General features: G+C 38.2%; 2 protein-coding genes across 7 annotated transcripts in view; both read right to left on the bottom strand.

Annotated features, from left to right (window-relative positions):
- Positions 1–594: 594 nt before the first annotated feature.
- Positions 595–1,782, bottom strand: LOC125764992 (replication stress response regulator SDE2). The gene is made up of 2 exons (XM_049429806.1): positions 1,562–1,782; positions 595–1,473 (listed from the first exon to the last, which is right to left on the bottom strand). The coding sequence occupies exons 1-2, from the start codon at positions 1,652–1,654 to the stop codon at positions 775–777; spliced, it is 792 nt and encodes a 263-aa protein (XP_049285763.1). The 5' UTR covers positions 1,655–1,782; the 3' UTR covers positions 595–774.
- A 532-nt stretch (positions 1,783–2,314) lies between these two features.
- The window catches only part of LOC125764686 (signal transducer and transcription activator), a 36,540-nt gene continuing 25,208 nt past the window's right edge, over positions 2,315–13,646 (bottom strand). For 4 of the 6 annotated variants that reach the window (XM_049429202.1, XM_049429194.1, XM_049429220.1 and 1 more), the window contains one exon: positions 2,315–9,926. In XM_049429202.1, the coding sequence (XP_049285159.1) occupies positions 9,191–9,926 (736 nt within the window). In that variant the 3' untranslated portion in view covers positions 2,315–9,190. Of the gene's footprint in view, positions 9,927–11,288; positions 12,715–13,646 lie in introns of those variants that run through there. The other 2 variants (XM_049429231.1, XM_049429240.1) reach the window with 2 other exon arrangements.

Below are 13,646 nucleotides of genomic sequence, written 5' to 3'. Positions count from 1 at the left end.
GTGTAATCGGGTTGTTGCCAACGGTCTACTGTATTTCTTTCGATAGGCGGAATCATTCGGGATTTTACGTATATTTTTTGTGTCTGAATTGGTGGTTTGATTCGATGACTTGCGTTTTGATACTTTTTTTTACTTTGATTATAGAGGTTTTCAGTTCCTAAGACTGGATTCGCTTCTGCGTTTTGATACTGGTCTGGAATTGCAACAAAAATGGTATCATTTATCTGAGTAGGAGTCGAGTTGAGGAAAAATTCTTCGAAGCTGAGCTGAAAAGATGCAAACACTATAGTGATATTGTAGTAAACGTATATCATTTAATAAAGCTACACTTAAGATTAATGGTAAGCTTTAATTGCACCGCTCGCGCAGACAACAGTTAATACATGTGAGCTGGGAATTGTTGTAGTATTTTGAATTGCATACTTTCAGGCAGTTATTAAACAGTGGCTCAATTTTGCAAACAGCAACAGACGTTCAGTTTTCATTTGATTTGCTTTCGGATACCTGAAGTGTAAAATGTCAACGTAATCTATGCTGTAAGATATTAATTTTTAATAATTTGATTTTATTAAAATACCCATGTTCCAAACAGTGTTCGTTTGTTAACACTTTATTTCATATGATTAGAATATATTTTCAATTTTATGCATTTTTATGAAAAGAAGCAGATTTCTTCACTACGGTCCGTTAATTATGCAGTGTTCGTTTGTTTACACTTTATTTCTTATGATTAAAATACATTTTCAATTGTATTTCTTCAGTACGGTCCGTTAATTATGCACGTTTCGTAACAATCGCAACAAAATTTGACTCAACAATCGCCCCGTTTTCTTCACTGTCGCTATCATCGTCCGTATCGCTGGAAGAGCTCAAACCATCCGGACTCAACCACATATTTGCAGCACTTTTCTTCACGTGCAATTTAGTGTTGACATCGGGAAGCTTTCGTTTACGTGTCGGTTCCATAGGCTTTGAAGTTGTCGCTTCTTTGTCACTTGTAGTTGCGCTTGGTACGGGTTCCGGCTCGGTCTGTTCCATCTCGAGCGCTATTGCCTTGTGCATACCCTCCTGTATCGCTTCGTCAGCCGCTACAACTAACTCACTCCGTGCGTGTTCATACTCCTTGTCGTGAAATTCGTGCTTCGGTTTGGAAAGCAGCTTCGATATCTTCCGCTCCGCCTTCACCCTCTCGTTCCCTTCGCCTGATTCCTGTTGCTTCTCCAGGTACGCTTTCAGCCGTTTCTCCTCGTTAATGTCACGCAGTCGGCGTCCGCTAAGATCCCGGCAGGCCTCCCGGTTGGTTGTTTTCTCAATCTGTGCACCGATGGCTCGCAGCATCGATCCGAAACCACCTTTACCGCCCGCTAGCCGTTCCCATACACGAAGGGGAACATCCGGAAGGATGCTGTCACTATCGGGCGATGCAACACGTCGTCCATGCTGGGTGCAATAGTAATCCGATGGTTGTAGACCCTGTGCAAGGAAACATTAAGATAATACATTTTTACTTTCTATCTTTCTGTTTGGTAGACGCTTTCCGTACAGCATACGAATGACTTACCGTCCAACGCTGGATTGCCAGCGGTATATTATACGCAAACTCACTACCAGCTGCAACTTCCAAAACCTCACCACCGTAAACAATAGAAATCATCTTGATCTATATAAACATTAATAAAATACAAGTATAAAATATATAAAACTTTCGGACCAATATCGTCACTGCTGCGTAGTGCTTTGTTGTTTTGTAAATACAGCAATTCCTGGTCGAGCTGATGGTCGGTTTATTATGCCTATTTCAGCGCTTGAACATAAAAAAATCAATAACGTAAAAAATGTTAAAAAGTATTGAGAAAATTTAAAGAAAAAGGTAGTAAATTAGCATATTGTTTTGGAAAAAAAATACCAGCGAATATAATACGTTCAATATCTGGAACAATCTTGGATAAATTTAGTACGTTGAGCAATAAAAACATGTCCAGCCAGATGATACACAGTGAAGTGGCCACAGTTGTATGCAAATCAATTTTCCTCCAAAGCCGTGCAGCGCCATCTATCGTTGTATTGAAGGATTATAGTTTGCTATAAAATACCTACCGCTTCTTCCTGTTCCATTTTCTCTTACCCATCTTCAGCGTCCTAAACTGTTTTAACAACAAAATAGCGATAAAAAGATAGCCAAGAACATTCACGAGTGTTTCTCAAATAAAATATTGATGAATGTGTGCAAATCTTAAATAGATCTGCTTTCTATTACACCCTAGTAAATGTTTCTTTCCTTTCCCCAGTGATATAGGAACGTACAGTACGATAATACGTTTTTACACAGAATTTATTTTTTAAACAGATACAGTTGTTTTGCAACAATTCCAAAGTACACGAGACCACACACATCATACATCATGTTTTCCTTATACACTTTTACCAATCTCTAGCGCCCCAGCATTTCGGCGTCGTATACTAATTAGCATTATTTTAGCATTAGGGTCATCTTTGTTTTTATAATTACGTCCAATTAACTTATGTAGCTTTCGTACTCCCACATTTGGCCGAACTGATCGGAAACTATCCATGTGGACTGCGTCTTAGGTGTGCATGCATTCATACACACCAAGGAAGCAAGACTGTCCATATTAAGTAAGGGGTTTTCTATTCATTTCATTATCCAAAAATGTCAATGTCTTTCTGTTTCAAAATACAAAACAGCGCACCAAATTACAAGCTCTCCGACAGTTTTCTATCTGCTGCGTTGGTAATGTTTGCATTATTATAATGAAGTTACTGCTTTTCTTACTACGGAAACCGATCTAAGCTCTTCATATTGTTTGGTATATAGATTCGCATACACCTATCGACACTATTTGTCGTACGATCATATTGTAAATAGAGGGGACAAAATCAATCCTTTCGTTTCGCGTGTTTTAGTTTTTTTTGTTTTGTTTTTATCTAAATACGCGATAAATTATCAGCTTAATAACTTTGTATGTGGTTACGGTGAGTTATTCTTTGTGCTATGACATTAATTCTCTGTTTGCATTCCTTTTCATCGGTAGGTTTGTAACATGTTTGATCTTTATAAACCAGTTAGGGAAAACTGTTCAAAATTGATCCTTGAAAGTGGATTTTTTTCTGATAGCATTCGACTGATATAAATTCATCAAGCAACATATATATAACATATTATCTTTTGACAATTTTAAAAAAGCTACCCTAATCTGTGCTCCTACTTAGACTAAAAAAAGCCCATCCTAAATATCTTTCACGAACCGATTTACCTGAAGGACATTTTAAACACTTTAAACGGCCAAAATCAAACAGCATTATTTGCTATAATAATTTCATCATGTAACATTAATTAAATTCATCCATTTGCGTGCATTAATTGAAACAAAAGCACTCCAAAGTAAAACCTAGTGTACACGGTATGTCATTCTGGGACAAACCGGTGGTAAAACAACACAAGCCAACAACATTATAGTAACATCATTTTCTCTCTGTCGCTCGTATTCTTTAGCTCTTACCGGTTAAAAAATGTATTACTGCTGCTACTAAAAATCATTGGAATTATGCTGCTTCATTGTCCCATTGACTAGTGTGCACAGAACGAGCATAAATCGTTGCGTGTGTGTGTGTGTGTGTGTGTGTGTGTGTGTGTGTGTGTGTGTGTATTTTAGTAAGTGCTGTCTGAATCAAAGGTGTGCACGATTGCCGGAAACAGGAACTGTGTGGGGATTTTATGGCGTAGAACATCCTTCCTATCGTAGGCTTGGTTAGGCTCATTTCTGTATTATTTTGCTACTATTTCCCAACATAACAGTGGCCAATGCGCCTTCTAATATATACTGTTTTCTGCACATAACATAAACAAAATTAGGTTGTTATATGCTAATATCTTCGTTTCGGTGTTATTATAGCACTATCCCACAATCTTTAGTGCCAACTTATTTTCTTTGTTGTTTTTTTTCAGCCAGTCTATCTTTGGGATTAGACACTAAAATATTTCCTTTATGAGTTACACACGCACACACATACATTGAACGAATTTATGTTTTTTGGGGGAAAATTGTACTTTCACTTTCCGCTTCCTCATTCGTTTTGTTTGCATTTTGCACGATTTGCTCTATTGGTTTTGTATTACATCTATTTTAGTATATTATTCTTCCACTTTGATGCAACATGATCCAATACACCACCGCATGAGATCAATACACTCTTTTCCTTTCTGTGTTTTGTTTCGTTTTGTTTTGCTTAACACCAATAATTGGTCACACATATAAGAACATGGCGTTCACAATATTAAAAATGCTGAAGTGTGTGTGTGTGTGTATCTGGTTGAGTGGAAATTTGCACATTTCCACCAGTAAAAGTAGGAAACACATTGCACAAGGGTCTTACTACACACTAAAACCAAACAGGAGACGAATTGCCGTACGTACGCTTAGAGAAATCTTATCATTCGTTTACGTTGTTTGGTTTCTTCTAACCCTTTTGTTTTCTTTCATTTGTGTTTCTATGTTTGTCTCTGTATATTCGTTGTGTTTTGTATTACATACTCTTAGAGATTAATATTCCTGCCTTCCTTCCCGGCGAAAACACTACGCAGTAAACGCTCCCTATAACACTTTCAAAGTGACGTTAAACGCACGCACGGATGGACTATGTCGTATAATTTGCACATTTCAATTGGACCTTAGTTACATATGCTCGTTCACCAGTTTTGTTTAACACTTCAATACACATCTAATAGTGAAAACACAGCAAGTAGAACATTTGTTACCATTTTCGTGTGTGTTTTTTGTTTTGCTCTTTCCCCCCTTGACCCATTTCTAGCTATCGTTTTACTTCATTTTCTGCGGTTCAGCATTCCTGTGCCCAACGGGACGGATGTCCGAATGGAGCGTGGATGTAATAGACAAGTGTAAATGAATTAAAAAAACAAAAGGCAAACAGCAAATCGTACAGTGCTGTGTTTACATTCTTGCCGTCCGTTTCTTGCTGCACATATCAACAACTAGTGGTACATAGTAATATTTCGTTGCCTAGATTTGTTTAAAAGATTTGGTGAAACCGATCATTTCTGTGAGCAACTCCAGTCAATGTAAGCTCTTCGCTTGTTACCCTTATTTAGCTACTTTATCTAAAGTTCTTTCGCTCGATTCTGCTAGTTTCTTGGGTTGATTACTGTTAATCAACACCTCTTCCCACATGCACATATCCCGAGAAAAGACATTAATGTATGCGTATTACAATACCTCATTTATCCTATTTGCGTTAATGGCATCTGCCCAGAACTTGGTGAACACTACAATACTAACTGTTTAAGTTTATGTACATAAAACTGTTTGTGTTTGTTGAAGTGATCCCGATATCAGTCGCCTATGAGCACGCATCCTTGAATAACAGTTATATGTAAGTAGAAAGCACATATACACATATTCGTATATTATATTTCGAATCGCTCCCTATATCATTGTATGTATTCCTTTCCTTTCATTTTTCTAATATACTTTCATACACCTAAGATTAATACACACACACATACACAAACCATTTGTTTTTCTTAACACATCACATAATCTAGTATTAAAAAGGTAAGGTTCACACAATAATCATTCAAACATTCAGACACAATCGCCATTCCAGTAACACTAAGTTTTAATTGCGCGTACAGACACATGAAATTTGAAATTTACTCATACGTTTACATTTGCATTTAATAATCTACTTCTAGTTTCACAATAGTCATCCGTGTAGAATCAAGCAGATTGATCGTTATCTCCTCTAGGGTTCAGAGCTCACTAGTCACAATTAAAAAAACCAGAATAATCAATGGTGTCTTAGAGCGGAAACGAAATGAAAATAAAAACAGGAAATAGTTTAAAAGCTTTGTATGGCACAGTATGTTTCTGTTGGTCTGCTTTGACAGCAACGACAAACAGGAAAATAAATATTGCATTAATGAGAAGAATAAATTACTCAATCATTTTGAATAAATACGAATAATCTTCCAGAAAGTTATAGAGAATTTTCGGAGTGGCTCAAATCTCAGAAACGATTTGCCAGAAAATAACCAGGTCATGTAAATTTTTATATCCTATGAACGACATAGAGACAACATCTTACCGAACCTTAAATCCCAAATGGATTGCTACATTGTTTTGATATCCCATCAATCAGGGTCAGTTATTAGAGGTTACTAAAAATCATAATAATGGCATATTGGTGCATCTAGTATAGTAGTGTCAAATTTAGTTAGCCTCTTAATCACGAAGAACTAAGAAAGCTTTGCACATACCGAATATACTATCGGACCAGTAAGCTCATTAAACCACGCGAGGAATATAACGATGCTGATGACTGGAAACAGGACAGCAAATATGGCGTGTGTTTGGCTGCAAGCTGAGTGTGGTTTTGTGTGTGCGTGTGTTTTAAAGTTCTATCCTAATATATCGCTAAGTCTAGTAAATATTACGTCTTCAGAATTCTATAGCGTAAATGTACAATACGTCGTCTTTCTCGACACACTTCGTTTCAGGCCGCGCACGTCAGGTTACTTCAGTGATACTGCGATGAAAACATACCAATGTTTTCGAGCTCGAAATCAGGCACCTGACCGTAATTTGTCTGACCGTAACTGCATCGGCATCCATTTTGTATTGCAATTAGTGTGTGTACCGGGTAACGGATAACAGCCAGCGCGCCATTTTGTGTGGTTTGTCGTATTTTGAAGGTTGTGATGAAGCGGTTGATGTATTAGTTTGTAGTTGGTTCGATTTTACAAAGAATATGTACGTATAAAAATAAAAGAAGAAAGATACATAATAATCACATTAAAACGCATTATATCTGTTTTTGGGAAATGGGGACGGTGAAAAGCAAAAATGCTAAAACAAAAATATATATACTTAGATTACTATTTAAATCAAAAGCAAAAAAAAGTAAAAAAAAAACAGTAATACATTGGCAGGGCAAAACTAAGGCAAGAGGCTAGATAAATGAAATATTGCAAAAATGTGCTTGTTTGTGTGTTAGTCAGCACGGTGGGTTAGTGTGTTTATGTTTGCGCACACATTCTACGTAGCTAGACAGTACAGATAGTTTCCCCGTTGTAAGTCAGTGTGCTATAAACAAATATGAGATTCTACCAATGTTCTATGCCCGGCAGCACTAGTAAAGCAGCCGTATATGCTACGTATGTGGTAAGATTAGTTTCATCTTGTTTTACCCACCATCCTCAAAAGGTTTTTTGCTTTGTATATTTGCATTATCTACCAGCATCCTCTTTTTTGTCATTATAGCATAACACGCCACACTAAATAAAGGGATCCAGGATCCAGCGGTGTCGTAAAATGCTAATACTATTACTACTAGTCTCATGGTAATTCTGATCTTGTCTAGTCTAGCGACACAGAACACGTTACACTACGGTGGATCTGATCATCCATATCTTCATACATCTTTCTACTACTTTACAGTGCGTTGTTTGTATGTTGCGTTTTTGTGTGTGATGGTGTGTGGGACACTTATGGTTTTAAATTCGATAACAGTCATTTTTTTTCAAACCTCTTTCACATTATAAGGTACGTTTTTTTCTCTCTCTCTCTATCTCTTTTTGAAGGACGAAAGCTCTCACATCTGGGGTTGATATAAACATCACAATTAGGTTTTTGTTCTTTTGCATTACACTGTTATGCTGTTTTGATGTAGTACACATATTATTATATTGGCTAGCACAGTTAAGGAGATGCCAAGGTAAGGCGAACGGTTATGGGTTTTTTGTGTTTCTCCCCTTTCGGTTACAATTAATACGACAGCTTACACGCAATACACCGTAGAGTGTGTGGCTCTGTGTGTAAACGAACAGTACAGGGTTTACAGTAGTTGTACGAATAGAATTGTCGCTGCAGCGACGCATTTATCTAAGTATTGACTGTCTTACATGGTAACGTTTGTTATTTCCCTTCAGAACCAGCGCTGCACAAACTTTCTTTTGGTTGAAATGTTTGTTTCTGTTATGACTAGAGTACTCTTTTACCGTCCTTCCCTCCGCACACGGTGGTGCGAGTGTTGGACATTAAATGTAGCTATATTTATGGACTAATCATAATCATAAATGAACTCATTTGCACTTTATCTACGTAACGGCATGCATCTGCCGTGTTGCAATATGTTTTACTAGCGTCCTGTTAATGAATCATTGTGTTTTGGTTTTGTTGTCTCAGTCCTTCCTGCGGAAAGATACATTAGTTGTAATTGTTTCTTACTTTTTAGTTTTATTCTATCTGATGCACTGATATTATTCGATTTCGTTCGATTTCTTTAAATACATGTACAGCAGTTGCGCAAACATTTTTACGTTCCATTGCCCCAGTGCGAGGCTGTCATTCGTCTTACAGTAACAGCGTTTTTTTTCAACCATTGATGTAGTATCCAGAGAGAAGATGTATCCAGAGTGTGTAAATGTGCTATGTGTATGACACTAATCAAAACACCAACAGTTAGATAGTAGATCAGAGAAGCTAGCGTTAGTTGGATGTTTTAGACATCATCAAAATAAACGCTCAAGTTTCAACGGTTGACAGCAAAGTAGTAATCACCAGTGCAACGAAAGTGTGTGTGACAGGGCGTCTGTGCTTTTCAATTCTTCGTCGATCAACGCAGATAACGGTTCCAGCGGTAAACTCTCATCCCCTGCTAAAGGATCTCACACAAGGAGACCACTTTCTTTCTTGTAGCTCCATAACGTTTAGGAGTAAACCTGATATCCTCACTGACATTTTTTTTTTATGTGTGTAGCATTTTTTAACACGCACTCACAATTTGAAGTCACAGTAAAAGGCTAGTCAAACGTGGAATTTATTTCGAACAATATTAAATCGCGTATGGATATGAACATTTTCCGCCCTGTGAGATAAACGCCCCCTTTTATCCTCTGTCCCCTCCCTACTCGCTTCCAATTCTAAATCATACTCTCGAATAGAATTCTTCCCTTCCAGAAGATAATGCGCAAGGCCGGATGAAAGAATTCGTACTGGGTGTGGCTGGCACCAAAAACCGTAACCTTGAAATTTTCATACGTTGCTATTCAGCGAAAACCGAATTGATCTAGGGGGACAAGGTAAAGTGGTAAAAAACAGCTGGGACAGGATTACGTCCTTGCAACGTTGCCTTTCAGCCGTTACTACACCTTTCATGACGAACCGTCGCCAATCCAGTTACTGTTGTTGTTCATATCCAACCAGGTGAGCTCATCTAAACCGGCGAAATCCATAGCGGTTGATGTCGAAGTGGTAGTACCGCTGGATGATAACGATGTCGTACGGGAGGAGGTGGACACACTCTCACCACTATTGTCATTTCTTCGGCTAGTAGTTCTACTGTTTGTCATACCGGATGTACTAGACTGTTGGGTGACTGTCCGCTTGAGCTGATTACTACCACCATCCGGTAGCTTCTGTTGCTCACCACTGTCCGTAAAGGTAATACCGGTAAACGAGAACGCTGTCGGTACGGACGGTAATGGCTGTTGTTGTTGCATTCGATGATCGGTCCCATCTAGGCCGCATTCACTGAGCGACGTCGTATCCTCGTAGTGCTGCTGTTGTGACCGAAGATGGTTCTGTCCACCACCAGGACTGTGAGCTGGCAGTATCGACATATGGCTGTGATGTGGCTGCTGTTGTTCCATCAGACTGTGATGATGGTGATGACTGGTGGTTGCAGTAGTACTACTGCTACAATTACTACTCGTCGACAACACACTCAGGGCGGGCGGTGGTCGCACCAAATTGGACAATGTACCAGTCGCCATCATGACCGACTGCGTGATACCGTCCGACTGTACGTACGGCTCGAAACTGGATGTGTACCGGTGTTGCACACTGCCCGTTACGGAGGTACCGCTAGTTCGACAGCTCATGGAAAACCTGCAACCACTCAGGTTAAGACGGTGGGGGTGTATGTTTTGTGTATATGGATGTGTGTCGTGTAAGTGAGCAATTTGTTCATCGATGGGACACAGGAGGCCAGATTGCGGTTTATTGAAGGGGATTTTTTGTTTTGCAGAGTGAGTGTGTTGGGATTTTTTTCATTCGGAGAATATACATACCGAACCGTTATGGGTCGCACGGTTTTGTGAGGAAATTGAGGGAAGGACAAGAAACAAGAAATTAATAAAACGTTTGACGACCTTGTGGCGATCCGTGCGCACTACTTGCTGTCAAATAGAGGTTTTGACGACACACATGAAGCTTTCGATCCTTTTGCAAGGAGCGTAAAAGTACGGTGAGGCTTTACACACCAGTTAGCATTAATGAGGAAAGAAATGTATGAAATGGAAGTTATTACATCACTGCTTTTGACATGAAAAGACAGTGAGAAAGACACACAGAGAGATGACAAAAGGGGGAGGGTGGGATCGGAAATTGAATGATGGTTATTGATATTATACAAAACAGAACGCGCAAACATTTCTCACCCATACACGCGCCTACACGCACATACCCACACAGAAAAGCGAAGCTACGCACGCAGACACACACATACTTTTGGATAACAAACGAAGTGATTTGGGAGCAAATTGGAAACAAACGACAATTTAATGAAGCAACGAATGGATTATGTTTTTCAAATAAGAAATTTGTCACTTGTATCTCTTTATGTGTTTGATGTATGCGAAGCAGGCACCAGATGGAAAATAAATCACGCATGTGAAAATGTGTTACCGGTTTTGACCCACAACCACCCCGAACCAGTCGGATCGGTAAAAGGATGTGTTTTAGTCCATTTAATCTCAGAAACGGTTGGTTATGGATTGTGTTTCATGTCCAGAGTACGACTTGATAGAGGACGCATACTAATAGTAGCACAGAGACGAGCGGACTTCTTTTTTAAAATAAAAAGGCATCTTTCCGTTCCTGTTTAGTAAAATGTTTTAAACATTTAAAGCAGCCGTCAATAAACCACGAGATGATCCATTCTTTGTGATCTTCGCTGTGTCTCCGCAAGGGGGCGCAGCAGTAGAGGGTGACAGTAATTAAAGCACAATACAATAAGATTACGATCGAGCGAATATTCTCTTGTCTGTTCGCATGCCGAAGTAACAATTGGAACAACACAAACCTAACAATTGCCGAGTTACGATGTGACAAAAAAAAACGTTAACAACTTCCAAAGCCCCAACAGATCGCCAGGGTTTATGAGAGCTTTGGATAAGAAGAAAATATTGTGAATGATTGAGGAACCGTTGCTTGCTTCTGCTTTTCTGGACCGTAACAAACTCGGGAAGGTCTCTCCTCTGTGTTCTGTATTTTTTCTGCTTTGTTTCTTTTGACCTCATGCACATGTAGCAAGACTCACGTAGTCCTTTTGTGCGGGATGGAACGGATTCGTGTGCAACGATCAACTTCGCTACCATTAAACCACTACAGCTGATGTTTGCATTAGTTAATAAACACGATCAATATAAACGCTTATATCAAGAGGCACGCTCTTACACAACCGCTCGTTGTTTTGTTTCCTACACGCTTCACATACGTTCTAGGCTTCGCAGACATTTTGCATTGCCATTTTATACAGCAACATATGCGATAACTGGGGTTCCCCGTTTTAGGTTGTACATATTCGATTATCTAGTCTCTACCTATCTTGAACAGTGCGTTTGTTAATACAATTTCATACATCTTAGCTCATGAGAAATCAGACAGATTTAGTATTTTAAGTCGATAAGTATCAACCGTTCTGAAACCGGTTCGGTTAGTCCTGTTTGTTCCTGTATTTTTTTGAGTATTCGATACTCTAACGTTTCCTTGCTATAGATGTAGCAATTATCGTATAGCTTAATTTCTCCTTGTTTCCGGATTATATCCAGTTTAATGGTAACTGCAAAGCAAACATACTTCAGTGCTACAGTTTCGAACTAATAAAAACGCGTTGAAAGTAAGTTTTAATTTTAAATCCACCTGCCCTGCTAGGACTTTCTGTCATTCTCTACTCGTTTTATCATTTGTGTTATCTACGTATCCAAAACAAGTTTCTTTTTGTTTCTCTATCTGATGGTTGGTATGATACAATTTTCTTACAGATAACATTAAACACGTAATGATTTCTCTGTATAATATTAGGCATTTAGAGCTTATTCACGTTATACACTTTCAAGCGTAATTTTGTATGCCTTTTTATCTTTGAATGCCCTTTTATGATACAATAATACATTTAGCATACCCTTTCGCTGTTTCACAATGAATCACAATTTAATTGAAAATGGTTATCTTCCCCTTTAAACCGGCCCGTAATAAATGCAATCCACCCAACACCGTTGGACAACTAAACGCTAAACGAAATCAAAACAGGTGACTACGCGACGAATATCATCTGTAACAGTGTTACAAAAATTTTGAAATAATAATTTAGTCACGCATTATGTTTCAGAAATTGATTTTTAAAACTTGTTTCGCGTCCATGTAACCAAACCCGATAGCAACTAATAGATTAATATTAAAAAAAAAATTTAGTGAAATTAGTGTTGTTACTCTGCTTAATGTTGTTAATTGTCTTTTTGGGCATTTTGTGAAGATAAAGATGAGATTCTTCTGCAGTCGTAAGAAGCGCACAGCATGTCACCGCTCCGAAACTCCAGTGCAGTTTTAACTTTTGTGAATATGGGTTTAGCATAAATTTAATGACTAAAGGTGCATAATCGTACTGTTCTGATAGCTGTAAATGAAGCAACACGAAAGAAATGAGTTTGTTAGCGTTTAGCCGAAGTTAGCGGCCGGTGAATGTTGTACTTGAAAACACAACAAGTGGAGTGGGGAAATCGTGGAAAAGGCATATAATGACTGTAATTTGTTTTGTATCGCATGCTTACAAACAATATACACATATAATGTTTATATAAGCTGTTGTAAATACGATGGTGTATTAAAACACAAAGATGAAACTCTTTTTTGTTGCGCGTTGATCGTTGCCTAAATTCATTTTTTTACCTACGAGCAAAAACACACAGATGATCACCCATAAAATAAATAAACAATTAATAAATAGATTAATAGTCGATCAAAAACTTGACGACGTGTATTTATGGTACACACAGCTTTGGAGCACACTTTAACAAAACTGTATAAGCTTTCTAGTGATGTAAAATACAAAATTATTCTTTTTATGTTTACAACAAAATTTGATATCGAATATCAACTTAAATTACATATTTTTGCATTTGCTATACGTCGAATTACATAAAAATAATAACTAAAATTCCATAATAATGGATACAAAATTAACAAATATAGCTAATTAATATTGTTAAAGAGATTGATACAAATGATTATAAAATAACATTTAAAATGCATAGTTGAAAAAATCCCTCTTCTTCTTCTTGTCGTCTTCTTCTTTGATACGAATTCTGCCGTGTAAAAGATCGGCACCGGTATCGATATACCACCGAGGAGGCAATTATTAAATGCATACACAAGTAGCACAGTCACCCGCAGGCCCAGTGGTGTATGTGATATCCGACGCAGGCCCACACGATAAGACTGGGCATCAAATCCCGTTCGGACCGTCTCCTCGTAGCAAGGACTGATTACCCTGCTACGTGGTAAAATAAATCTTGATACTACGGCCTGGCCGTTCTTAACAAGTAAAAA

The sequence above is a fragment of the Anopheles funestus genome, chromosome X (assembly GCF_943734845.2).
Source record: "Anopheles funestus chromosome X, idAnoFuneDA-416_04, whole genome shotgun sequence".
Lineage (NCBI taxonomy): Eukaryota > Metazoa > Arthropoda > Insecta > Diptera > Culicidae > Anopheles > Anopheles funestus.
This window is presented reverse-complemented; position numbering and strand designations above follow the sequence as displayed.